The sequence below is a fragment of the Mustela lutreola genome, chromosome 15 (assembly GCF_030435805.1).
Source record: "Mustela lutreola isolate mMusLut2 chromosome 15, mMusLut2.pri, whole genome shotgun sequence".
Taxonomy (NCBI): domain Eukaryota; kingdom Metazoa; phylum Chordata; class Mammalia; order Carnivora; family Mustelidae; genus Mustela; species Mustela lutreola.
In genome coordinates this window covers 35,891,465-35,915,368 of record NC_081304.1, presented here as the reverse complement: position 1 = coordinate 35,915,368, position 23,904 = coordinate 35,891,465, and the positions used below count along the sequence as shown (strand labels likewise).

Genomic DNA, 23,904 nt, shown 5'->3' with positions numbered 1-23,904 from the left:
ATGAAGCTTGTTTTGGCCGGCTGCATGGTGAGTTTACCTCCGTACCCACTGATAGAATCATAAGAGTTTACAGAAAGGCTTTCACTGGGTTCAGTCACATGCACCATCGAGATGGTCTCATCAACACCTTACTCTCTCAAGGCCGTGTCTTTGGGCAGCTTCTCTGTGGGATAGGCAAGCAGCTGCGTGCACATTCCAAGGACAAGGGAGGAGGTGAGGAGCCTCCCTCTGATTGTCTGGGTCTACCTACCTCGCTGGGTGACTTGGGACAAATTACCGCCCCCTCTCAGGGCCTGGAGACCTAGTTGTAAAGGGAATTCAGAATGTCCCGAGATCAACCACGTTATTTTCATAACATTGCCAATACATCTTGCAGCTGGATGAGCCTGGGTTTGTCCCAGCAGTCGGGTCCTGAAAGGCACTGCACAGAAATCCTCCTGGGGCGACCCTGAGCCACTGGCCTATACGGACCCATCTTTCTTCAGTGAGACCACCCACAGTGAGTAAAGCAAGACAAGGCTGGTTCATTGACCCATATTTGCCGAGCTCTGGCTGCATAGCTCAGCTGTGGAAGAAGCCAACCTGGTTGGTTCCTGAACTGACAGAGCTCAGGGCCTCAGGGATGGGAAAGGCTGATCTGGGAAGAGACAAGAAGACCACACCCAGGGACATCTGCCTGGGGAGTAGGGAGGGGGGGGCGGGGGGGGGCCAAGGGCTACAAGCTAGGGAGACCCCACCCAACTGGAGGTGTTGGGACCCTGGCCTGAAGGGATGTACAAGCTTGATCGGGAAGGGTGTTGTGAGCAGATGGAATCAGGAATTCCTGGAGACTGAAACAGCCAGGAGGGGGCCCCCAGATGGGCGCTAGCAGACTGCCTAGAGCTTGGTTGTGGGCGGAGACGAGAGGGACAGGTTGGGTGTATGGCAGTAAGGAGCGGAGGCCTTGTGTGTAGATGGGGTCATGTTTAATGGAAGTCCAAAGCCTCATCCTGGTCCTGGGGTGCAGATGGGTATGCCTGCCCTCCCATGACCATAAACTGCTGCCCTCAAGTGTCTCCCCTCTGCCTCTGTCCACTCATTTCCCGCTTCTGACAGGGGTGCCCCACGATGAGCCATGGAGGCTCTGGGGACAGGGTGGCTGCCAGGAGGAGGCCCAGGCTGCGACGCTGCTCTGCTCCCCTCCCATGAGACATGGAATCTGAACCCTATCATTTGCATGTCTCCTGGAAACAGTCCACAGCATCCCCCTGTCACCAAGTCAGCACAGCTGGACCTCTCTGCCTCCCTCCCCCAGAACAGCCGGTTGGCACCTCCATTTCTCCTCAGAGGTGCCTCTATCTTTCCTTCCAATTTGAGGTGTGAGGTGGAGGCCGCACACCTGGGCCTGCGGGAACAGGAGGGTTTGTCACAACAAGCACTGCAACCAGAGTCTGGAAGAGCCGCCAGGGGTGGGACCACGGCTCGGCGTCCATCTCCTGGCTGCACGGTCCTAGAATACCAGCCTCCCTCCTTAGACTAGCTCCATTCAGGCTCCGTCCCTCCCCCGTACCCCCCATCCCTGACCTCAAACTCTGGCTGATCCCCTGAGCACAGGCTCCGAGCCCCATCCACCCTCTGGGGCTTGTGGCCCTGGCCCAGGGGCTTGGCGCTACTGGGCCCACTCCTCCACCTTGCTTCCCAGGGTAACCAGAGAGGGTGTGGGGCTCTCACCCACCCTACAGAGCTTCAGCCTCCGCCTCAAGGGTGCTGTCCATTTCACAGTGCTGAAGCTCCTGACCACTCCCATCTCTACCAGGAGCCGCTTCCCCTACTGTAGCCTCCATGCACAGTCTGACCCAAACTCTAAGACATGCTCACTATAAGACATGTCCAATAACCTGCATGATTTGAACTGGAAGCATGTGGAGTCCAGAAGAATGTGACCCAGCTGAGGGCTCCAGAAGGGGCTGCTGGTCCATGGGTTCTCTCAGGCACCATGGCAGGGTTCCTGACCAGCCCTAGGAGGGTGGAGGCCCAGCCATTGCACCCCACCCCACCCCCACCCCGATCTGCTACAAAGTGGAAACACAGAGCACCCCATTCAAAAATTGTCAAGAATGTCTAGAGCGGAGATGCCCGGGTGGCTCAGTCGATTAAGCATCTGCCTTTGGCTCAGGTCATGATCCCAGGGTCCTGCGATGGAGCCTGCTTCTCCCTCTCCCTCTGCCTGCTCTCCCTGCTTGTGCTCTCTCACTCTCTGTCAAATAAATAAATAAAATCTTAAAAAGGAAAATGTCAAGAGGGCCACAGCGGACTACTCAAACAAGTGCAGCTGCCCTGTGTCTACACAAGTCCCACACTCAGGAAGCCAGCCCTGCCCATTCCCATCCCACAGAGGGCTCACTGAACTTGAACTACATTTTTTTTTTTTTTAAAGATTTTATTTTATTATTTATTTGACAGAGAGAAATTACAAGTAAGCAGAGAGGCAGGCAGAGAGAGGAGGAAGCAGGCTCCCTGCCGAGCAGAGAGCCCGATGCGGGACTCGATCCCAGGACCCTGAGATCATGACCTGAGCCGAAGGCAGCGGCTTAACCCACCGAGCCACCCAGGCGCCCCTTGAACTACATTTTAGAGTTAACTTTGAGATTACTTACTACGGCAGCCACTCGCCCCCCACCTCCTTTGGCTGCCAGAGTGAGGGAGGAGGCGGGCAGATTATTCTTACCATCTCGCATGTGCCTACATGTATCTCCTACCAGAGGCAGGAGGTGAGCAATTTACAGCCTTGCTAAATCCCAGCTTCCATCTGAGGCTTGCACACCTTCCTCCTGTCCCCGGGGCACGGCGGAGCCGGGGCCACACCCGAAGGAAAGAGCTAGGGCAGGGTTCTTGCTGACACATGCTCAAGGCCCTGTCTCAGTTTCCCTTCTGATATCTGAGAGTAGTTCAGGTGTGAAATGAGGTTGCTCCAGGGGTCGTGGTGGGAAGTCCCTTGAAGGGCGCTAACGTTCTGGGAATCGGGTACAGGGTGGCCCTAAAGAGTTGTTTTTCCAACTCTCCGCATGCTACCTCAGTCATTAAATGATGCCCACTGCCCAAATGATAAAGAAAAAAACCAGGGCAGGGCGGAAGGATCTAGTTAGTGGCCAGGAAGAACTCCTAACTGTAAAAGGCCCTGATGGGTTCGAAGTGCAGGGACAGCAGAGGGCGCCATTGCTGTGCAAACACACCGAGGGGAGGAAGCACCCAGGGGCACACTCTTCCTCACTGACTCTCTTCCCCCCAGATCTACGCAGAACACCCCATCTCCCCAGCCCCCTCGCACATGTTCCCTGTCTTACAGGCACACCGGAGGTCAAAGAGTTGGACTCCAGGCTCAGATTCTCCAGCTGGCCTCTGAGGGTCCCTTGGCTGGAGTCCCTCACCAATCTTTTGCTTTATCCCTTATCCCACCTCCACATTGCTCTCCCAAACCGACGGTGGTTCTGTTCAGTGAGGAGCTGGGGGAAGGCACCAGGATGCCTGGTTTGCTTCCCCAGTCTTTGGCTCTACCTCTCCGGTGGAAAGATGTCCCTGCAAGATGGCAAGTCAGCTGAGGACAGCTTGGGTACATTCTGGAACCACAAAATGACAGTTGGAAGGGCTACGAGGTAAAGTGGACTCGTGTTTGCACTGAAATGTGAAGGTTGAGAAGCATAACACTGAGCTGTTCGTTCTGTCAACAGTGTTTTGCATATAGATAAAGACTGAAAGAGAAAACATAAAAATTAAACAGATTAAGGTGGGGAGATGATTATTTTTTTAAAAGAGTTTATTTATTTATTTGACAGACAGAAATCACAAGTAGGCAGAGAAACAGGCAGAGAGAGAGAAGGAAGCAGGCTCCCCAACGAGCAGATAGCCCGATGTGAGGCTCGATCCCAGGACCCTTGGATCATGACCCGAGCCAAAGGCAGAGGCTTTAACCCACTGAGCCACCCAGGCGCCCTGGGGAGATGATTATTTTGTTTAAAAAAATCTTTTTCTTAAAAATATGTCAAATTGGGGCACTTGGGTGGCTCAGTCGTTAAGCGTCTGCCTTCAGCTTGGGCCGTGATCCCAGGGTCCTGGGATGGAGTCCCACATCGGGCTCCCTGCTTGGCAGGAGGCCTGTTTCTCTCTTTCCCACTCTCCCTGCTTGTGGTCCCTCTCTCGCCGTGTCTTTCTATGTCAAATAAATAAATAAAATCTTTTTAAAAAATTGTTTTTTGTAAATGTCAAATTGAGGGGCGCCTGGGTGCTCAGTCAGTTAAGCATCTGTCTTTGGCTCAGGTCATGATCCCAGGGTCCCACATCAGGCTCCCTGCTTAGCCAGGACCTGCCTCTCCCTCTGCCTGCCACTCGCCCTGCTTGTGGTCTCCCTCTCCCTCTCTGACAAATAAATAAATAAAATCTTCTTTAAAAATAATAATATGTCAAATTATAAAATAGTTGCCTCTGAGAGAGAGGTTTTGGTGATTTATACACACACACACACACACACACACACACCCGCCCGCTTCTTTCCAAATAGTGTACAAAGGTAAGTATTATCTGGATAATCAGAGACAAAGAGGCTAACACACACACACACAGAGACCTGAAAGAGCCTGTTCTCCTCCCGTGGCTGCATCCTGACTCAAGAGGAGGGAATGTTCCCCTTTCCCCCAAGGCTGCCTTTTCCTCCCCACCTGGTTCCACCCTCATCATCCTCTCCGGAGTTCTTCTGCCACAAAATCAGAATGTAAGTGAGTACACTTGGAAAATCCAAAGCAGCCTGGTGTGAGCCTGGATTCCTGTGGTTGAGACACGGAGAGAAAAGGGGACAGCTCTGGGGGAGTTTTCCTGAACTCTCTGCAGGGCAGGAGCAGAACAGACGTCATCCCCTCTGCTGGACCATGCCCCAGGCATCTTCCTGCTCTTACTATTTCAGAATGTTCAGCGGAAGAAGTTTCCACCAACCCGTCCACGAAGGAGGTTCCTACTCTGCCCCCATGAGAGCCTCCAGCTCTCTATGCCCCCTCCCTCTTCTCTCCCTGGATTCCCCCCATAGACCAGAGAAACAGGGTAGGCGTGAAGACAAGGGAAGAGAAACAGCAGCTTTCACAGATGCGGGCAAGGAAGGCTTTCTTGTCTCTGCTAGGATATGGCAGAGATCCAAGGCGGGGAGTGGTGGAGAGGAGAATATTGATTAAGGCTTCTTCTGCATGTGGGTTTCATCATAACACCCAGGGACACAAACCTGGACTTGAATTATCTGCTAATCTGTGGAGGCTCTGAGGGTGCAGAAAACAATGGGAGATGGAGGCCGGGGGTCCCAATGGCTGGGAGGTGTGGGTGTTTGTGGGGAGGGAGGGTGAGATGGCATGGAAAGAGTATGGGGAGAGGAGCAGGAGACCAGCATTCAAATCTCGGCTCTGCTGTCTTTGCTGGGTACCTTGGGTGAGTCATTGCTCTCTCCGAGCTTCAGCTTCCTCTTCTGTAACTCAAGTAATTAAGGATCCCTGTCCCTTTCTAGGGCTGTGTGATCCTCTCTGAAGAGGTTTCCTGACCTAGAAGATCAGGCTCTTAAGATCTACCTCCTCATCAAAGGAAATACCAGTCCAAACTTTCAACCCCGGCAAACAGGTGCTATCCATCTGATGGCAAATACCTCCCCCATCCTATCTCTCTGCATACTTACCTCCTCCTTGGGAGTCTATCCACGGTGCCCTATGCCTCTTCTCATTCTGTTCCCTCTGGCTGGATTTCCCTTCCCTTTTTGGGCTCTGTCTTCTCGTCTTCTAATACTCAGCTTGGATCTCATCTCCTCCAGGAAGCCTTCTCCGATTCCCCACTCACTGGCTGAGTTAGGCGCCACTCCTCTGGGCTCCTATACAATCAAGGGCATTTGCTTAATGGCTAGTAATTACAGCTGAGGTTTACTGAGCACTTACTGAGTGCCTAGACCTCCACAAGGCTCTTTACTCAGCATCACAGATGTGGAGCCTCACACACCATGTGAGGGAGGTGTGATCTGTATCCATTTTCCAGGACACTGGAGCCCGAGGGAGGTAAAGGGTGAGTGGTGGGGCTGGGATGCGAATGGATTTGGATGCTCCAAAGCTGGTTCTACACTTCTGCCTGCTCTACCTGCCCACCTTGCCAACTGAACATGGGTGCGATGGTTTTCTGTTTAGAGATACGTGCTCATCCTTCCTCTGACCTATGAACCCCGGGAACCACCTCACACCAATCAGAGTCCCACCAAGGGCTGAATCCAAATCTCATGTTCTTGTGTCCACGCAGTTGAGACCCAGCCTCCCTCCGCAACCTTCTTTACCCGCTCCTTGGGTCTTGCGAGTCCAGGAAGAGCCTTTCCGGGGTCTAGCTCAGTGTCCCCTCCCACCTGAGGCCACATCCACACCTGTCCAGGGTCACATTTAATCCAGGTAAAGGGACCTCTGTTTAGAGGTCATGGTCACATGAGCGCCTGTATCAGCCTGGGCCAGCCCATTTCAGGCACAGGTCACAGAATTCTCACAACCACCTAGGGGGAAGTTAGGGGTATGATTTTCATTTTGCAGATGAGGGAAACCAAGTCTCAGCTGTCCTCACAGAGCACGTGGCTGGCCCCTGAGGGAGCCCAGGGTGGTGTGTCCTCAGAGCCCTTCAGCTTGGCCGCTGCCTCCATCCATCCCTCTCCGGACCAGGCTGTGTGGGCGCACGTCCCCGGAGGATGACAACTGTAATTCATCTCGGAGGCTGCCTAGGGGCAGTGGCTGCACCCAGGAACCGTGAGGCACGTTGTGAAAGTCTGGGCAGGGCAGGGGATGGCTCACAGCTGGTTCCCAGTAACTATTTATTGGCACAGGGCCAGGTGATGATCCCCACTTTATAGATGAGGAAGCTGCAATCAGAGGGGAGCTGGAAAGCTGCCCAAGGCCATGCCTGAGTTAGAGGAAAGGCAGAGACTCGAATGCAGGACACGTGGGGGAGCCTGGGCAGAGTAAGAGGAAGGAGGCTGCGCCAGGGCTGGGGCCAGTGGGCCTGGGCTGATGGCTTTATGGGTCCTATAAGTCACTGAGACACAACAGGACCCATTCCTGCTCTAATGATCCCTGCTTGAATGAGGGCTTTGTCGCCTCCAGGGGAGCAAGGCCCTGGGCCTGGACGGGGACAGGTCACTAGTTAATGGCAAGCCAGGACAGCAAGGCTGGCTGGGAGATAAGGCTGGGAATGTTACAGCTAGAAGTGGAGAGCCTCTTGCCCCGTGTAACCTTGGGGAGATAATAAGGCTACGCCCTGACCTCCCACATTGCCCACGTACAGCCTCTGGGGTGGCTCTGAAGGCACATTCGTGAAGACTTGCCCATCCTTAAGCTCCTCCCACATGAGCCCATGCCTCACAGGGGACACCACACCAGAGCCTGGCTCGCCCCATCTCCCCCACCCCCATATAGTAGGGGGCACACTCACAGGGTGGGGCACACTCACAGGCATAGAGCCTGATTACCTAGGGGACAGCTCCTCCCACTCATTCTTCTCCCGGGGAGGCCCCAAAGGGATGGACTTTGAGGTGGGTCCAAAAGTCACTGATCAGTAGCCCCTTAACCCCACCAAAGGTTTTCAATCTCTCCTGCCAGTCAGTGGCCTGGCCTGGGGTCACGCAGACCCCCTGAAGTGCATTTCATTCCCAGGAATAGGGTTCCTCCTGGCTCCATTCCTCAGTCCTGAATAGCCCTGTGGACATAAATCCACTCCCCAGAAAAGGCTGTAGGGTGTGGAATCCCTCTCCTGACTGCCTGGGCTCAGCTGCTGATTAAATTTAAAAGCATTGGAGACAATAGAGCCCTAAACCCAAGGAGGTGGGCACTCCCTCCCCTCTCTGTAGGATCAAAGCTGTTCCTTGAGGCTGTGATCCTGGGCCAGGATAGAGGGGGGGGTGCAGGCGGTGGTGGTTACAGCCAGGACTCTCACCAAAGAGGAAGGCCCTTGGCCTGGAGAGTTCTAGGGGAGGCAATCCCTCTTCAGAGGTCCCTAGCCTAGGTTCAAAGGCTGGTGGGAGCAGAGAGGTTGGCAGCGGATAGGGAAGCGACTAGACCAGAAAACAGGGGCTTCCTGTTGATGAAGGGGGCCCAGGCCCACTGCCTGGTTCCCTGTCCCTCTTCCCTACCCGAGTCTAAGCTTTCCAAACCCCTACGGAAGCCCCCACCCAATGTGGGACGCACAGTACCTAGAGCCATCATGGAAGAGTCTAGAGGCTCTGCAGCAGGGGGGTGGCAGCCAGAAGACTGAGTACCCCTCCTGAGACCAGAGGCAGCTTCCTCTCTATGACTCCCCTCAGCCCTGTCCTCCCAAATGCAGGGCTTCCTTAGAGGAAACTTTCCTTTCCCTGCACCCCTCTGAAGATCCTGGCAGATGAGAGAACTAGGGGCCCACTCAGACCCCTATCTCTTCTCTTCCCATCTCATCTCAGGGGTCTGGGCGCCTCAACAGGAGCCAGTCCGGTCCCTCTGACCCCACAAGCTTCTCTTCTCTCCCTGAGCCCCTTGGGATCTATTTCTCAATCTGGCCCCTCCCCGTTCCCCTTCTCTCCTCTGGCCATCGCAGAAATGCTCACGGGCGTCTTCACTCCGTGTTAGAAGAAGAGTCTTTGGTCTGCTTAGAAATTAAGTTTGGAACAGCCTGGGAGAAAACAGAAAAGAGACCCAGAGAATCAGCGACCACAGCCCGAGGGAGAAAAGCCAGCCCTCTCTTTGGGGACACCGGATTCAAGAAACGCCAGCACACCTCCCTCATTTGCACCATCCTCTGGAGGCTGTCTCCACCCGTCCACCTCCAGCCCAAGGTCCTGGCGGATGACTACTCAGGCGAGAGGGCTGCGCTGGGAGTCCAGGCCAAACCGATCAAAGACAGGAATCGGGCACCCATCCTTGTATGGATCAAGTACCTCGCGAGGTCACCACCCGGTTCTCAAACAGAAGACCAGGTGTGATGGGGGCGGGCGGCTCTCGGAGGCAGGAGCGAGAGGAGCGGCGCTGGCGGCGGGGGCGGGGTGGTGGTGGTGGTGCCGGCACGAGGCACAAGGTGGCCCGGCAGGGGGTGGAAGCGGAGGATTTCGGCGCAGGGACAGGACGCGGGGAGGGGAGGCTCCGCCAGGGGGAGGAGCCGCTACCCGCGTTCCGCTGTCGGGGCTCCTTCCCGTCGCAGCTCCGCTATAAAACCCGGGGCCGGCATGATCGCGGCACCCCCGGAGGCCTCCTCGGCACGCGACCCCCGGCTCGGCGGCGTCTTGGCTCCTGTGCGGGATGCGGCTGCTGCCTGCGCTCCTGGCCCTCGCCGCCGCCCGGCCCTTGGCCAGCGCAGGTGACCGCGCGGGCTCCCGTCCGGTCCGCGGCGGGCTGCCCCTCGGCGTCCCCAGCCGCAGTGCGCGCAGGGCGCGGGGCGCGGGACGCGGGGTGCGCGCCGGGCTCTGGCTGCGTGGGCACCGCTGTGGCAACGGGGCGGGAGGGCGGACGGGGCGGACGGGGCGGACGCGGACCCCCGGGCGCTTCCGAACGGCCACGTGCGGCGGCGGAGTGCTGCGTGCGCGCGTGTGCGCCGCTGCGGGGGTGGCGGGGCCCCGCGGCGCTCGGCCGGGCGAGAGTGCGAGTCAGTGATGGGGATGCTTCCCGACCCGCCTCGACGCACGCCGCCGTTCTCGCCCTTTCTGGCACTGCACGCGCCTTTGGTCCTCAGCCTGTCCCTGCGTCGTTGTCTGTCCCTCCGGGGCTCAGTGCTGAGGGGCTGCCCCCCGCCCAGAGCACGGGAGGCTTTGGCTTTTCCGCTTCGCACCTTGGGTTCCTGGTCGTTCCCTTTCCCCTCCCCAGAGCCACACTGGGAGCTTGTGGCCAGGGGGGACACTAGGAGACCGGAGACCCTGGCTGAGCCAGTCTTTCCGGCCAGGGTGATTTTCGTTTAAAGATTAATGATGTGGCCGAGCTCTTAATTATTCGCCTAGGTGGGAGGTGGCAGGAGTTGTGTGTTAATATTTGATAAAGAGCTGAAAGCACCTCCAGCCCCAGGGCTGGGCACGGGGATCAGGGGAGGAATCTTTTCTGCGACCCCGCAGGGGACCATCTCCTCTGCAGGAAGTCCCGATCTGCCAGTCCCCAGCTCAGCTACCCCTCCGATGGTCCCCTGTTGGGGTCCGGCTGGCCAAACGTCCTCTCCAAATCTATGGTCCCTTCTGGGAGTCGTGGAGTAAGGAGTGAGGTCCTCCCTCTGCAGCAGAGAAGGAGAGAGTATGTGCCTTTTGTAGGAAAGATTTAGCTGTCTGTGTGTGTGTGTGTGTGTGTGTGTGTGTCTGTCTGTCTGTCTGTCTGTTTTGGAGGGGATGAAGGGAACCTTGCAGAAATTACTGGCTTCTTCCCAGGAGAGGAATAAAGAGGGGAGATGGGATGTGACAAAATTCATATGTAAAGTCGGGCAGGACTCAGAAAAAGAGAAACACTTTACAATTAATTCTGTTGCTTTGTAGCTGTGTGGCCCTGGGTAAGTCACTTCGCTTCAGTTTTCTCACAATATAGAGATAGTAATGCTGACTTAAGAGGTTTTAAGGATTCAGGTAAGTTAGTGGTTGTAAGTGCTTGGTGTGGTACTTGAGTGGCGCATGGCAGACACCCCAGACCTGATGGCTGCCTGGGGCCAACCAGCCAGGAATCTATCTCAGCTGCCCCCTCCTACAACCTGTGCTCCCATTAAGTGCTGGGGCTTTCAGACTGGAAACTGTCTCGGGACCAGTCTCCCTCCACCCATTTCATCTCCTGGGACACTTGAGGCTGGAGAGGGACCAGAATACACATCAGACAACCCAGAACATCTGCTGTCATGGAGGGAGGAGGAGAGGAGTCATAGGACTCTTTGGGGCCCCAGAACCCAGGCCAGGAGTTGCTGAGACTTTGCCAGGACATACTTGGGTTTTGCTGAGCTGGTTTCCAGGATTCCTCCTTCCCCACAGAGTGGGAATGTAGAGTGAGCAAGGTCCGTCAGAGAGAACTCCTTGGATCACCAAGAAAGGTCCAGGAGGGCAAGTGGAGGGTAAGGGACCGTGGCTGGGTAATTGGTGATAGTTGTGGGATTTGCGACTGCATTCCTGGTTCACCTAGGTGGGTCACTTAGGTAGAACCTGGATCTTGGAGCCAAGATCTGTCCATGGGGAGCCCCTCTCCTTCCCAGGCCCCCTGAGACAGCAGGCTTGTCATTATTTGCAAGGGCAGCCCTCTCATGAACACAGGAACCTGAGCTGGTTTGGGACCCTGCCACCTCAGCCCAGGGACGTAGACCTGACCCCTGACCTCATCAATGTTGTTTTCCTGGCTCTTGCCTCCTGAAGAGGGTAGTTACAAGAGCATTCAGCCACACAGGTCAAAAGTCTCCACAATTAAGACAGTGTACCAGAGGTCACCATTACAAAACCAGGAGCTATAGCCAGAGTCAGGGAAGAGCACATTCCTGAGAATGGCTCAGCCCGAACCAGATGGGCCCTGGGGAGGCTGAGAGGAGGGTCCGCCCTTCAGGACTCTGACTTCAGCAAGGCTTCCCCTGGAATAGCTTCCTTTGGGGCCTCCGGTCAACCTTGGAGGCCCCGTCTGCCTTCAGGACCTTTGAGAGGGGAAGACATGGGTGAATTCTGACAAGGAGGCTTTCACGGTTGCAAATGGGCTCCATCCAACCATCGTCTCCTCAGACACTGAGCAAAGTCCTGGCTGGCCCAGTGGCAGTTCGCTCTGCCTGAGGTAGAATGGAGGGCTGGGGAAAGTTGAACTCTCCTTCGGAGATGAAGCAAGAGCTGGAGCTAGGACTGAATCAGGTGAGCGGGCTCCAAGGACATACTTGGGTTTTGCTGAGCTGGTTCTGCCAGTCCCCAGCTCAGCTACCCCGAGCTCTGGCCACCTGCACAGGGGGACCCGGGAGTTGGGGAAGTGGCCACAGGCCCTTGCAGAGTTGACCCATCTGGGGGTTCCTTGGAGGCAGAAATTCCCCCCATGGGAGGCGGGCTGCAGAGCCCTGTCCAGGGCGGGGAGTGGACCGTGATGGGGAAGACACTGCAGGATCTGGCAGACTCTGAAAGAGGCCGGAGCAGCAGAGCAGCAGCGGGTGAAGCCTTTGACCCAGAGCCTGGAAACGCAAAGCCCTAGCTGACTCCAAGGGGCCTGGAGCGAAAAGGTGCCCCGTTTTCTGGGGATGCTCACTCTCCTGGCCTGGAACCCCTTGTTCCCTCCCCTCCCAAGAACCTGATTGTCCCCTCCCCTCCAGAGAACCTGACCACCTCCTGGCTCCTGCCCCACCCTGGCCTCATTCCGGAGACCCCAGAGGAGGTGGACGGAGGCAGCCCCCAGAGGAGGGGGCGGATGTGCTCAGAGGCCTCATCTCAGGCTGAGTGGGAAGCTGTGCTTTTCTTAGGAATTTTCTCATCCCTGAGTTCTTTCCAGCTCACTTCATTTCTCTCCTCTCGGCCCAGCCTGAGCTTTGGCCATCTGCGCACTGATCTGAGGCCAGGGGGAGGGAGGCCAGGAAGAGGAAGGACTCACTGGGGACTTAACTGTGCTGCAGGCTGCCTGGACTACTCCACTGTCTCTCATTAACTCCCACAGTCCGAAGAGGCGGATGCTATTAGCTCCATTTGACGGATGAGAAAACTGAGGCTCAGGGAGATTAAGGTGACTTGCCCCTAAGTGGCCCAGCAAGAATTTCAGCTCTGGATCAAATGTTTTGTCCGCCCTACTGCCGCAGCCTCCCCCCCCTCCGCACCCCCGCTTAGTTGATAGACTATAATGGTAGAGCAGATTTAGATTTACAGAAAACCTGAACAGAAAGCACAGAAGGTTCCAAGGCACACCGCCCTGGCAGGCGCCCCTGGTGGGTAAATCTTGCACTTAGTGTAGTGTTTGCCGTGCAACCTCTTCTCAGAGGTGCTGGTTCTCCAGCCCTGAACCACAGCTGAGATTAGAACCTGAATCTACCCCACGTACCAGTATTGCAGGGTGGTAGGACAGGGTTTGAAAAGGCCTGACTACCGTCCCTGGTGGGTTGTGAGAGTTTAATCTAGAACGGGTCTTAATCACACAAGAGCGCGTGTTCCAGGGAAGGGCTCGTCTAATCTCCTTCATCATCCCGGATCAAGTCTGGGAAGACAGCCAAGCTGAACTCGGCTCTGTTGTCCCAGGAGGGGAGACTAGGACTAATCCTCCTCCTGTCCTCTTGCCAGAACCTCCCTTCCAGGTTTGGGGTGGGAGATACAAGGAAGGAGGAGGAGGAGGAGGCCGACAGCAGCTGGAGGAGAGAGTCAAGGCCAGGCCCTGGGGTAGAGGTGAGGGCCTCAGAGGGCCTCCCAAGGCCCCTCAAGAGTGGCTGTTTTTCCTGAGGACCAGTGTCCTGGGCACAGTAACCAGTCAATCAGCTACGGGTCTGGACTTTTGGGGTCTGGCTGCTTCTACCACTTCCGTCCCCATTCCTGTATTTCCTCAAGTCTCCTTCCTTTGGGCCTGCAGTCCCAGATGCAGGGATGCTCCATCCCAACCCAAGGGGGTCTCTGACCCTGGGGATATTCCTAGTCTTTGACCCACTGCGTACACATACACACACACACACACACACACACACACACACACACACACACACAGTGTTGCTTATGTGCACACAGCTCCAGTCTATTCCTAGAGACGTGTGTGTGCAAGTGCACTGACACAGGCCTCATGTCCTTCCTCTCTCTGCTCCAGAGTCACACTGGTGCTACGAGATTCAAGCCAAGGCCTCCAACTATACTTGCTTGGGTGAGTACAGCAAGTCTCGGGGACGGGTTTTCTGCATCGGGGGAGACTGCCCAAGTCAAAATGAAAACCCAGGGAGGGCAGGAAGGATCAGGGTAATGAGCTATCGGTTACTCAAACACAAACACACATCGGCACGCGTGCACGGACACGTACATACACAGTCCTGGTGCTCGGAGGACGGGGAAGGTAGAGTGACCCGAGGCTTCCCTGGCATCTCCCGTCGCTGTCCCTAAGAGGGGAAGTATTCTATCAAACAAATCAGCAGTTGCATCAGTTATAGAGACACTTTTTTTTTTTTTTAAGTTGGCTCCCTGCCCAACGTGGGGCTTGAACTCACAACCCTGAGACAGTTACATGCTCCACCAACTGAGCCAGCCGGGCATCTCCTATTTTGCTCAATGGAGAGTTGGTTCTGTTCCAACGACCCCTCTTCGGGTAGACCTGGAAGGTTGTCCTTGGCATTTTTTTCAACTGTTGCACAATTTCCCTGCAGTCAGCTCTGTGGTTGCCTCTGCCGTGTTTCAGGGACTGAACAGTGCTGCCCCCTCCCTAGATCCCAACCACACCCATGTCTAGGGCAGCCTTCCCCGCCTCCAAGCCCTCAGATTATACGACCAGTTGGTGTGTCTTTTCCTAGGCCCCCTTCCAGGGGGCTCCACTGTCAGCTTCCATGCATTCTCCCTTCCACCTCCTTGAATCTGAGGAGGGGCGTGTGCCCCTGACTCTCAGCCTGCCCCTCCTCCCTGCTCAGGTCCTAGCCACTGGGGTGAAGACTGCCAGAAGAACCGCCAGTCCCCCATCGACATTGTCACTACAAAGGCACAGGTAGACCCAGACTTGGGACCCTTCTCCTTCTCTGGCTATGACAAGAAGCAAAAGTGGAAAGTCCAGAACAATGGGCATTCAGGTGGGTGTCGGGCGGTGGGGTGGGGGGGACCTGGGCAGGCAGGGGCAACTGGTCCCGGGATCTCTGACTTCCAGAGGACTGGGCTGGAGGTGCTCCTCCAGGCCCACCTTGGCTGCAGAGGGGCTGCAGAGCGCAGGGCTTTGGAAGTGGGGGAGATGCTTTTCAGTGGAGGACAAGCAGCATCCTAGGAAGAGGGAACAACACGGCAAAGGCGCAGAGGCGTAAAGCATCTTGGGGTGTTCAGAAAATCGCGTATGGAGGCAGAGAGCACAACTAGGGCGGGCCTGGGTCAGGCTAGGAGCAGCTGAACTGGGCCCAGGGGCTGGTCATCTCAGGGCTGAGGAGTTTGGACCCTACCTTGAGAAGGCCCGGCATCAGGGAGAGGCTTGATGCAGGGGAGAGGCTGGGCTGAGGTGCATGTTTGGGGCAGTGGGGGCAGGGGGAGTTGCAGAGGGAGAGGCGGGCCTGGGGGGCCACAGGGGGCCAGCAACAGGTCTGGGCTGTACCACCTGTCCCCATCCCATCCTGTCCCTGTGGCCCAGGACTGTTGCCTGTGAAGGGCGGGAGGCAGAAGAGAAAGCTTTATGTGTGGGGGGCTCGAGGGGGTTGCTGGGGACTCAGCCCCCTCTTGTGCCCTCCAGTGATGGTGCTGCTGGAGGGTGAGGCCTCCATCGCTGGAGGAGGACTGGCTGCCCGGTACCGGGCCACACAGCTGCACCTGCACTGGTCCGAGAAGCTGGATAGGGGCTCAGAGCATACCCTCGATGGCAGGCGCTTTGCCATGGAGGTGAGGGCCCTTCTCCAGGCTGGCGCGTGGCTGGGCTCCGGGTGGGCCTGCCTTGGGTGAGAAGGGTGCTCCAACCCCCTCATAGGTCCTCTCTCCATTCCTCTCCCTGCCACCAGATGCACATAGTACATGAGAAAGAGAAGGGGACATCGAGGAACGAGAAAGAGGCCCAGGATCCCAAAGATGAGATTGCAGTGCTGGCCTTCTTGCTGGAGGTGGGACTCTCATTCCCCAGGGGCTGAGGGGCTGCTTCTTGGGATCAAGAGGTCTAGGATTCCAGAAAGGCAGGAAGGGGTTGGGGGACCCTGACCTCCCCTCTGTTTCTCAGCAACTTGTACACCCCTAGGTGGGGAGCCCCGAGGCTCTCAGGGCCTCAGTCCCAGAAGCTGCCTGCCCTCCCCAGCATGGACCAGGAGAATGGACTTCTGGTCGGCACTGGCTCCCCACAGGTCCCTCTCAAGCCCCCTTCCCTTCTGTTCCAGGCCGGATCTGAGGAGAATTATGGCTTCCAGCCCCTGGTGGAGGCCCTGGCTTCTGTCCCCAGACCCAGTGAGTGGCTGGGGGGAGGGGAAGGGAGGAGACTTCTTCCTACAGAGGAAGGGCCAGGGTGATGCGGTGGTCTGGGCTCTCAGGGACCGCCTGCTTCCCCCACCAATCGACGGTATCCTCCCTACCTACTCCCTGCCCAGAGATGAACACCACGATGAAAGAGAGCATCAGCCTGTTCGACCTAATCCCCAAGAAGGAGAAACTGAGGCATTACTATCGCTACCTGGGCTCCCTCACCACTCCAGGCTGCCAGGAGACAGTTGTCTGGACCGTGTTCCAGGAGCGCATTCGGCTCCGCAGGGATCAGGTACATAGGGCTCAGCCCAGGGTACCTACAGCCTCCCACTGCCCAGTTCTCCAGAAACCATCCCTCTGGATCCTCATAGAGGCCCCTGGGGCTGCAATGGGCATGGGGCACCCCAGGGAGCTGAGGTCCTATTGGTTGAATCCACAGACACTCCCCAGGGTATGGCAAACAAGAAAGCTCTTGCCTGTCCCATCCCTGGTTCGAGGGCTGAAGGGGAGGCTGTGGCAGGAGCGGTCAGAAAAGGCTTCCACGCTGTCCCCTGCCAGTAGGTGGGACTTGTCCAGTGAGGGCAGGGAGCTGGTGTCCTGGGGAGAGAGGGAGGGCGAGCAAGGGGGAAGGGCCGGGAATGGTCAGGAGCCGCTGAGAAAGGACCAGTGCAGCCCCAGTAGGAAAAACAGTCCATTCATTCAACAATGGTACTCAAGACCTTCCAACACACCAGGCTCCAGGGATATAGCCATGAACCCAAGGGCCAAATCCCTGCTTCAGTGATACTTTCCTTGCTGAACAGTAATTTTCAAAGGGTGGTCCCTGGTCCAGGGGCATCACGATCATCTAGGAACTTGCTAGACATTTGAATTCTCAGACCTCGCCCCAATCCTCCTGAATCAGAAACCCTGGGGATGGGGCCTGGCAGTGTGGGGCCCAACAAGCCCCTCCTACCCTGGCCCCGCCCTGCCCCGCCCCTCCATGATGCTCATGTACTTAAGTCTGAGAACCACCGTTCTGTAGTAACAGCGATAAGACAGCAATGATCCGTGCTTATGGGCCCTTAAAACTGTGAGCTGTGTGTCCACCTGTCTAAGGGAAGCTAAGCACTCTACATCCTTATTCTTTTCATCTGCACAAAAACCTGAGAGCTAGGGAAAAACAAAACAAAACAAAACAAACTTGAGAGCCAGGGATTCCAAAGCCCTAAAGAGGGCTCAGACAGGCAAGGTGACTGGTCTGGGGTCACACATGAGGGAGCATAGCTCTGCTTGCGCCTGGCTTCGTGCTGAGCCCCTTCTCTTCCACAGATCTTCGCCTTCTCCAAGAACCTATACTATGATAAGGAGCAGACATTGAGTATGACAGAGAATGTCAGACCCTTGCAGCCGCAGGGGCAGCGACCCGTGTTCAAGTCTCGGGCCCCAGGACAGCTGCTGCCCTTGCCCTTGGCCACCATTCTGATCCCCACGCTCACCTGCCTGATGACTGGCTTCCTCCGATGAGCGATCCCTTCTGGACACTTGACCTTTGCTTTTAGTGTGTAGAGGCCTGGGGTCTCTATTCCTCAGGCTTCCTAGCATGGATTTTGATGATGATTAAAGGGATATATTTTTGGAGAAAACTTTCTAGGGTCTATTTTTAGTTCCCATAACCATCCCTGCCCTGTTCCCCTCAACCTGCCACCATTTCAGGGAAGGGGCCCGAGTCTTGGAAGTTCTTCCTAGCAGGGACTGCCAGGCACCCCCTCCCACCTTTGTAAATAAACTTCCTGTCTGTACCCCACTTGGAGAGATGCAAAGACAACTCTGAGTTCCCACACCAAGAAAGCCCTGGAAGTTCCAATCCAGCCTCCTTACTGTACAATGGGGAAAGCCGGAGCCCAGGAAGGAGAAAAGGCTCAGTGGAGATCACACAGTGGGGCTGTGGCCAAGGGGGCTCTGCCCCCTGCCCAGCACTGTCTCCTCTGGACTCCTCTGGGCTGCAGAGCGCAGGTCGTGTGTGGGTGCAGCCTAGGGAAGCTAGGTGCCAAGGCATTCATTTATTTGCCCAGATATTTCTTGAGCGTCTATGTTCTAGGCACTGGAGATATGGCAGGGAGGACAGACCAAAAATGTCGGCCCTCCTGGGGTCGCCAGTCTAGCTGGAGTTGCTGGAGATGAAATATACGCATACAGCGTATCAGAGGGCCGTAGGACTATGAAGAAGGATAAATTGGGAAGGGAAGGGGGTTAGGGAAGGTCTCAGCAGGAAGGGGCCTCAGGAAGACTTGAAGGAGCCCTGGGGGGGGGGACCATCTGGGAACCAGCTGGTGTCCTTGTGGGGAGGGAAGGGCACCCGTCAGAGGAACAGCAGGCAGGCCAGCTCAAGTCAAGAGAGGGAAGGAGAAAGCCCTCCAGAGAGCTGGAGGGCAGAGAAGGGGAAAAGGTCAAGGGGAAAAGGAGAGGTCAAGTGTGTTAGGGGCAGGGAGGGCTTGTAGGAGGGCACTGTAAGGATGCTGGTTTTGAATGGGAGAGAGCTGGGATCCTGGAGAGGCTAGAGCAGAGGGGCCTGATGTGCCGCTCTGGGGGAAGCAGGGGCTGTAGGGGTGAGGAGGGAGGGGAAGGCGGTGCAGTGATCCCGGAGCTAGCTCGTGGTCACAGGTGAATAGAGGACTCTTTGTGAGTGAGACCAGGGGGAGGCAGGTATGAAGCAGAGGGTCGAGAAAACAAAGAGAAGGAAATGAGGGCCCCAAGGACAGGTCCCAAGCCAGGCGAGCAGGGGTCAAGGGGCCCCAGGCTCTGGGATCTCATCATCCAGGGAGGGCTGGACTGCGGAGTATCAGCTTGGGGAAGGGGAGGAGAATGAGCCTTGCTTGGTGAAGAGGGGTTCTTGGGGGTCTCTAGCAGGTTCTATCATCTGGAGGTGGTGAACTTTCCTACAGGAATGTGCAAGCTAGTCGGGCACTCAAGGGATTCCATTACCCGGTGCTAGAAGCCCCTCCAGCGACCCCCTCCCCCCCGCCCCGCCACCTCCTGCAAGCCAGTCGTCTCTGGAGGGGAGCTGGCTGGTAGAGGTGACCTCTATGCCTTCTGCTGCCCTTTAGATCTCAGAGAACCTGACTCCCCCCCACTCCCCCTGGACTTCCTCCTGCCACCCACCTTGGCCTGGGCAGAGGGAGGAGACTGCCCTCCCCTTTTCCCCTTCGTGACCAAGAATAAGCACCCCTCCCTTCGCAGGTGATCACGTAGCCATGGGGGGGGGGGGGTGTTACCGTCACCATGGCAACAGCAGGCAGCCTGTGTCAGCAGGGGGGTGAGGACACCAAACCTGTTCTCTTTGGTTCCTGGTGCAGCCTGTAGGGGATCAGAGATTTCACCTGAACCCTGCCCCTCCCACCCAAGGTTCAGGGCTCTCAGAAACCCCCACGGTGCCCCCCACCACTAAGCCCCACCCCCACCCCTGAACAGCAAGCCCCGGAAGTGCCCCGCTCTCTCCAACGGTGAAAGGAGCCCAGGGGTAAGGCACATGACCCTCCCTCGTCACCTTGACCCCACAGTAATAAACCCGGCCAGTGGGTGCCAGAATGGGCAGAGCACGCTCAGGTCCCAGGGCTGAAACCTCTTCCCTTGGTGTCCGCCCTTCCTCGTGCCTAAAGCCCAGTAAGTGCTGTCAGCCCGTGATTCATAGCAAGGTCATTCCTGGCCAGTCACTGCAGGAGCCATTCCTGGAATTGGCCCCCACACCCTGGAGGGTGAGCCTGACGGGCAATCCCTCTTGTGGGGTGTGTGTGTTCTAGAGGGCCTCCTCTCCCGCCACAGTTCAGTCCTTCTGTGCTGGGCACAGAAGGCACCGCCCTGGGCAGACGCCATTCTGGAGAAGGCGCTCCCTCTCTAGAGACCCAGCCTGGCTCCTAACACAGCTCTGCCAGAGATGACGGGGTGGGGGGCGACCAGGAGCCCCTTATCCAGAAACAGGGCCCAGCGTCCCTGCCACACAGCCCTGCTTTCATTTACTTCTAATGCCCCTTGGTCACTGCACTGGGCATCCAGTGTGTACTCACACTTCACTGTGACTGGCGAGGCCTCGGAGCGGCTGGTTTTGGTCACCACCTGACTTCTCTGAGGCTGCTGGCTCTCAGTACAGACCATGACACACATTCCTCCAATGCCCGCTGCGGGTCCAACATGGGCCTCACTACAGTCCTGTAAGGGCAGTACTACCGCAGAAGCAGACGAGATGCTGAGGCACAGAGAGAGGTTAAGGTGATGTGGGAAACAAAGTTGGAGAAAAATTCTTCAATTTCCTTACTACTTACAGCCCATTGATGAGTACTTGAAACAGGCAGAATGACATTCCTCTAGGGACTCAAATGCCTTCATGTTGACCCTTTGATAAAGGCAAAAGGCAAAAGGCAATCTTAGGCGGACCCTCCAAGATATTGGGTCTACTTTAAACATATAGAAATTCCTTTGGGAGCTCCTTTTATCTCTAGCCGGCCACCCTAAGATACATGTTAGGATTCCTCCTCTAAGCTTATGGCCCACTGATGTGCATCTGAAGAGTCTCTTGACAGAGGGTTTAATGAACAGTAATAAATGACCTTTTTGTAACAATAGCTAGCCCCCTCTGGATCCTGGAAACGTTGTTTTCAAAATACCTTGGAGGTTTGTCTTGTCCAGAAGCTCTTCCCAACTTGCTAGTATAGAATGGGCCATTCCTCCTGACCCCAGTGCCGCTCTTCCTGCCCACCGGTCCTGTCCCTGTGCTTTAATAAAGCCACCCTTTTGCGCCAAAGACATCTCAAGAATTCTTGGCCGTAGGCTTTGAACCCTAACATCTTTACTACATCAAGGGGGCCTGTCAGAATTTGGGGTCACTTCTCTGTATCACCTCAGCTCCCCTTGATGACCTGGGGCAGTTCGCAGGAGGACAGATCTTCTGACCAGGGGTAGGGTGGAGTCCACAGCACCCTGTCCCACCCTGTCCCCGCTGGCTGCTCTGTATCCCCGACGGCTCGTCTCTCTGGCCTCCCTCTGGCCCCCTGTTTAGATTTGGCATCTGGATGGGAGCCAGGGGCTAAAAATACTCCCTATGTGTTTAGATGATTCTTGGAAGATAAACTTCCCCATCTTGGCTCTCAGTTTGCACACTTGCTGGCCCTGTTTCCTGTGGCTCTGATCTGACTGTGCATGGGGGGTGCAGTGTTGGGAGGGGTGGAATGGGAAGGTGGGGAGAATAGAAGGGTCTACAGGGGCCCAGAGTCATGGTGAAGCGTGCACGTGGGCACAGGTATGCGGAAAGGCCGCTCTGACACCAAACTCTGAGGGGTACCTAAACAGAGGCCCCATTACGGATAGTGCCCCCATGTGGTATGACCCTAAGACTGTGCGTCTGTGTGGGAAGACAGGAAGCTGGGGGCCTGGGAATCGCCCCCCTGCTCTGGGCCTGTGTATCCATCTACAAAATGGGCTAAGCTTGACCTTTCCATCTAACTGGACCTAGCGGTCTTCAAGCTCCTGCCGATGACCTTGAGAGGAAGGCGGGACCCATCTCTGCGGGTGGGGCACTGCTCCTGCACCTCCAATTACACAGCTAGCAGCTCTGTTTGTTTATCTGAGTAGGGACAAAGGCATTATCTCCTCTGGGGACTGAGAACATATCCCCGGGCCCAGGCGGGCCTGGGGAGGGGCTTCCTTTGGAGGAGAGCTACAGGACAGGCGAAGTCACAAGCCAGTTCCTTCCTCTGAGCCCTGGCCCCAGCTGAGAATGGACACGTGGAAGGCTCTTCACATTCCGTGTTGGCTGCTCCAAGGCCAGGGAGGATAGGCAGAGGGCCAGGCGACAGGGGCGGGCTAAAGGTACATTTTGATCTTTCAACTAGATTTAGTCTTTCAACAAACACTATTATTTCCTCTGTGACAGGGGCTGAGGATTTGGGTAGAAAAAAACCCAGTCTGTGCTCTTCCCCCAGGACTCCTGGCCAAAGGGCAGACACAGAGGGCACAATACTGCCAACTCTACAAAATATACCCATGGAGCGTGGGCCCCAGGGCCACAGACCTAGATCTGAGTCTTCTTCCACTGCTACGAAAAGCAAGTGAGGAGGCTTTGATAACTTAATTCACCTTCCTGAGCCTCTGTTTTCCTCATCTGTAAAATGGGGATGATGATGGTATTTACTTCACATAAGGACACTGTCACGATGAAACAAGATGCTGGCCGAGAGGATGTATTCCATAATTTGTAGCTATCATGAGGATTCCTTTTATTACAGGGAGTACTGAAGTTTGGGTAGGACCTACAGATGGAGAGAAATTGGCCACTTCCAGGGATGGGGATAGGAAAGAGTAGGGAGGGGTCTGAATCCTGAGGAGTGACGCCCAGATTTGCCTCCGTGATGGGGAGCAGAGGTGAGGTGGGGTAGCAGTCCTGAGGGGCCTGCTTCTCCCCTCAGTGGGACACACCCCCCAGCACTACGCCCACCTGCGGCTCTGCAGAGCTCACATCCTTGCCTTATTGGGTAAGGGTGTAGGGTAGAGTAGGGTTGAGCCTCTGTAGAGCTCCTGCTGCGGAATCCATTTCACTTTCCTTCCGGCCTTCCTCAGGAGCTGCGATTACCAGGTGTGCCCTCTGATGGGTCCCTTTCTCTATTACTGGCTCTGTCCCTGGCCGTCTGTCCTGTCTGGATTTGCTGCGGGCTCTCCCCAGGATATGATCTGCACCTACCTCGGATTGCCTGATAAATCTGAATTTCAGGGGTACCTGCATGGCTCAGTGGGTGAAGCCTCTGCCTTCCACTCAGGTCATGATCTCAGGGTCCTGGGATTGAGCCCCACGTTGGGCTCTCTGCTCAGTGGGGAGCCTGCTTCCCTCCACTCTCTCTCTGCCTGCTTCTCTGCCTACTTGTGATCTCTCTGTCAAATAAATAAATAAAATCTTAAAATTTTTTTTAAAAAAAACTGAATTTCAGAGGAAGAATTTTTAAAGTGTATCTCCAAAATTGCATGAGGCTGACTCATACTAAAGCATTACCTATTGTTTATCTGCAGCTGAACTTGACCTCGGTGCTTTGAATTTGTATTTACCATGTGTGGTGGTCCTACTCCCGCCCCACCTATGTCTGGAAGACTGAGGCCGAGAAGGAAGGGTGGACAAAGGGTCAGAGACTGAGCCACCACCATCCCCTCCTGGACCATCCCCTGTCCTTCCCGCTGGCCGCACCTTCCAGGAACTTACAGCACGCTGGCTGGGGGTTTTCCCTCTGCCTGGTATAGGGTTCCCTGGTGGGAGGGAAACTGGGTACACTTGGGAGCAGGCCCTTCTGCCAGTGGACTTCCTCCTCACAGTTTTCTAAAGACTTAAGAGAGGTCTATGCCAAGGAAATTGATGTGGGAACAAAGCTGAAGAATTTCCTTACTATTTACAGCCCATTGACAAGTCCTTCAAACAGGCAGAGTGACATTCACTGATAAGGGCAAAAGGCATCTTAGGCTGACCCTTCAGGATCCTGGGTCTGCTTTAAACATGCCATAATTCCTCTGGAAGCTTCCTTTATCTCTGCCCCGAACCAAGATACCTGTTAGGAATCCTCCTCCAAGCATGTGTCCCACTGATGTGCATCTGAAGGGTCTCCTGATTGTACTGAACAATAAAAAATGAACTTTCCCAACAAAAGCTAGCCCCCTCAAGGTACTAGAAACCGTGTTTCCAAAATACCTTGGAGGTTTATCCTGTCCTGAACCCCCTCCCAACTTGCAAGTATATAATCACCACCCTCTGCAACCCCAGCGCAGCTCTTTCTGCCCACGGATCCCTATGCTTTAACAAAACCATCTTTTTGGACCAAAGACGTCTCAAGACTCTTTCT

At 55.8% G+C, this 23,904-nt stretch overlaps 1 protein-coding gene across 3 annotated transcripts; it reads left to right on the top strand.

The window, feature by feature from the left end:
• The first annotated feature begins 8,825 nt into the window (after positions 1 to 8,825).
• On the top strand, positions 8,826 to 23,615 carry CA4 (carbonic anhydrase 4). 3 transcript variants are annotated; one of them, XM_059148875.1, is made up of 8 exons: positions 8,826 to 8,971; positions 13,743 to 13,796; positions 14,548 to 14,703; positions 15,345 to 15,490; positions 15,607 to 15,705; positions 15,973 to 16,039; positions 16,180 to 16,346; positions 17,366 to 17,579. In XM_059148875.1, exons 1-8 carry the CDS (start codon positions 8,920 to 8,922, stop codon positions 17,558 to 17,560), a joined length of 936 nt encoding a protein of 311 aa, XP_059004858.1. In that variant the 5' UTR covers positions 8,826 to 8,919; the 3' UTR covers positions 17,561 to 17,579. The 3 variants fall into 3 exon arrangements, with proteins under 3 accessions (XP_059004858.1, XP_059004859.1, XP_059004857.1); XM_059148876.1 differs by lacking the exons at positions 8,826 to 8,971; positions 17,366 to 17,579 and adding exons at positions 9,102 to 9,348; positions 23,087 to 23,615; XM_059148874.1 differs by lacking the exon at positions 8,826 to 8,971 and adding an exon at positions 9,104 to 9,348.
• The last annotated feature ends 289 nt before the right edge of the window (positions 23,616 to 23,904 follow it).

Excerpts from the sequence above, each read along its gene's own strand:
- CA4 (XM_059148874.1), top strand. The coding sequence starts at position 9,291 with ATGCGGCTGCTGCCTGCGCTCCTGGCCCTCGCCGCCGCCCGGCCCTTG. Across the intron at positions 14,704-15,344 it reads CCAGAACAATGGGCATTCAG|TGATGGTGCTGCTGGAGGGT; the intron begins GTGGGTGTCGGG and ends TGTGCCCTCCAG. Across the intron at positions 16,347-17,365 it reads TTCGGCTCCGCAGGGATCAG|ATCTTCGCCTTCTCCAAGAA; the intron begins GTACATAGGGCT and ends TCTCTTCCACAG.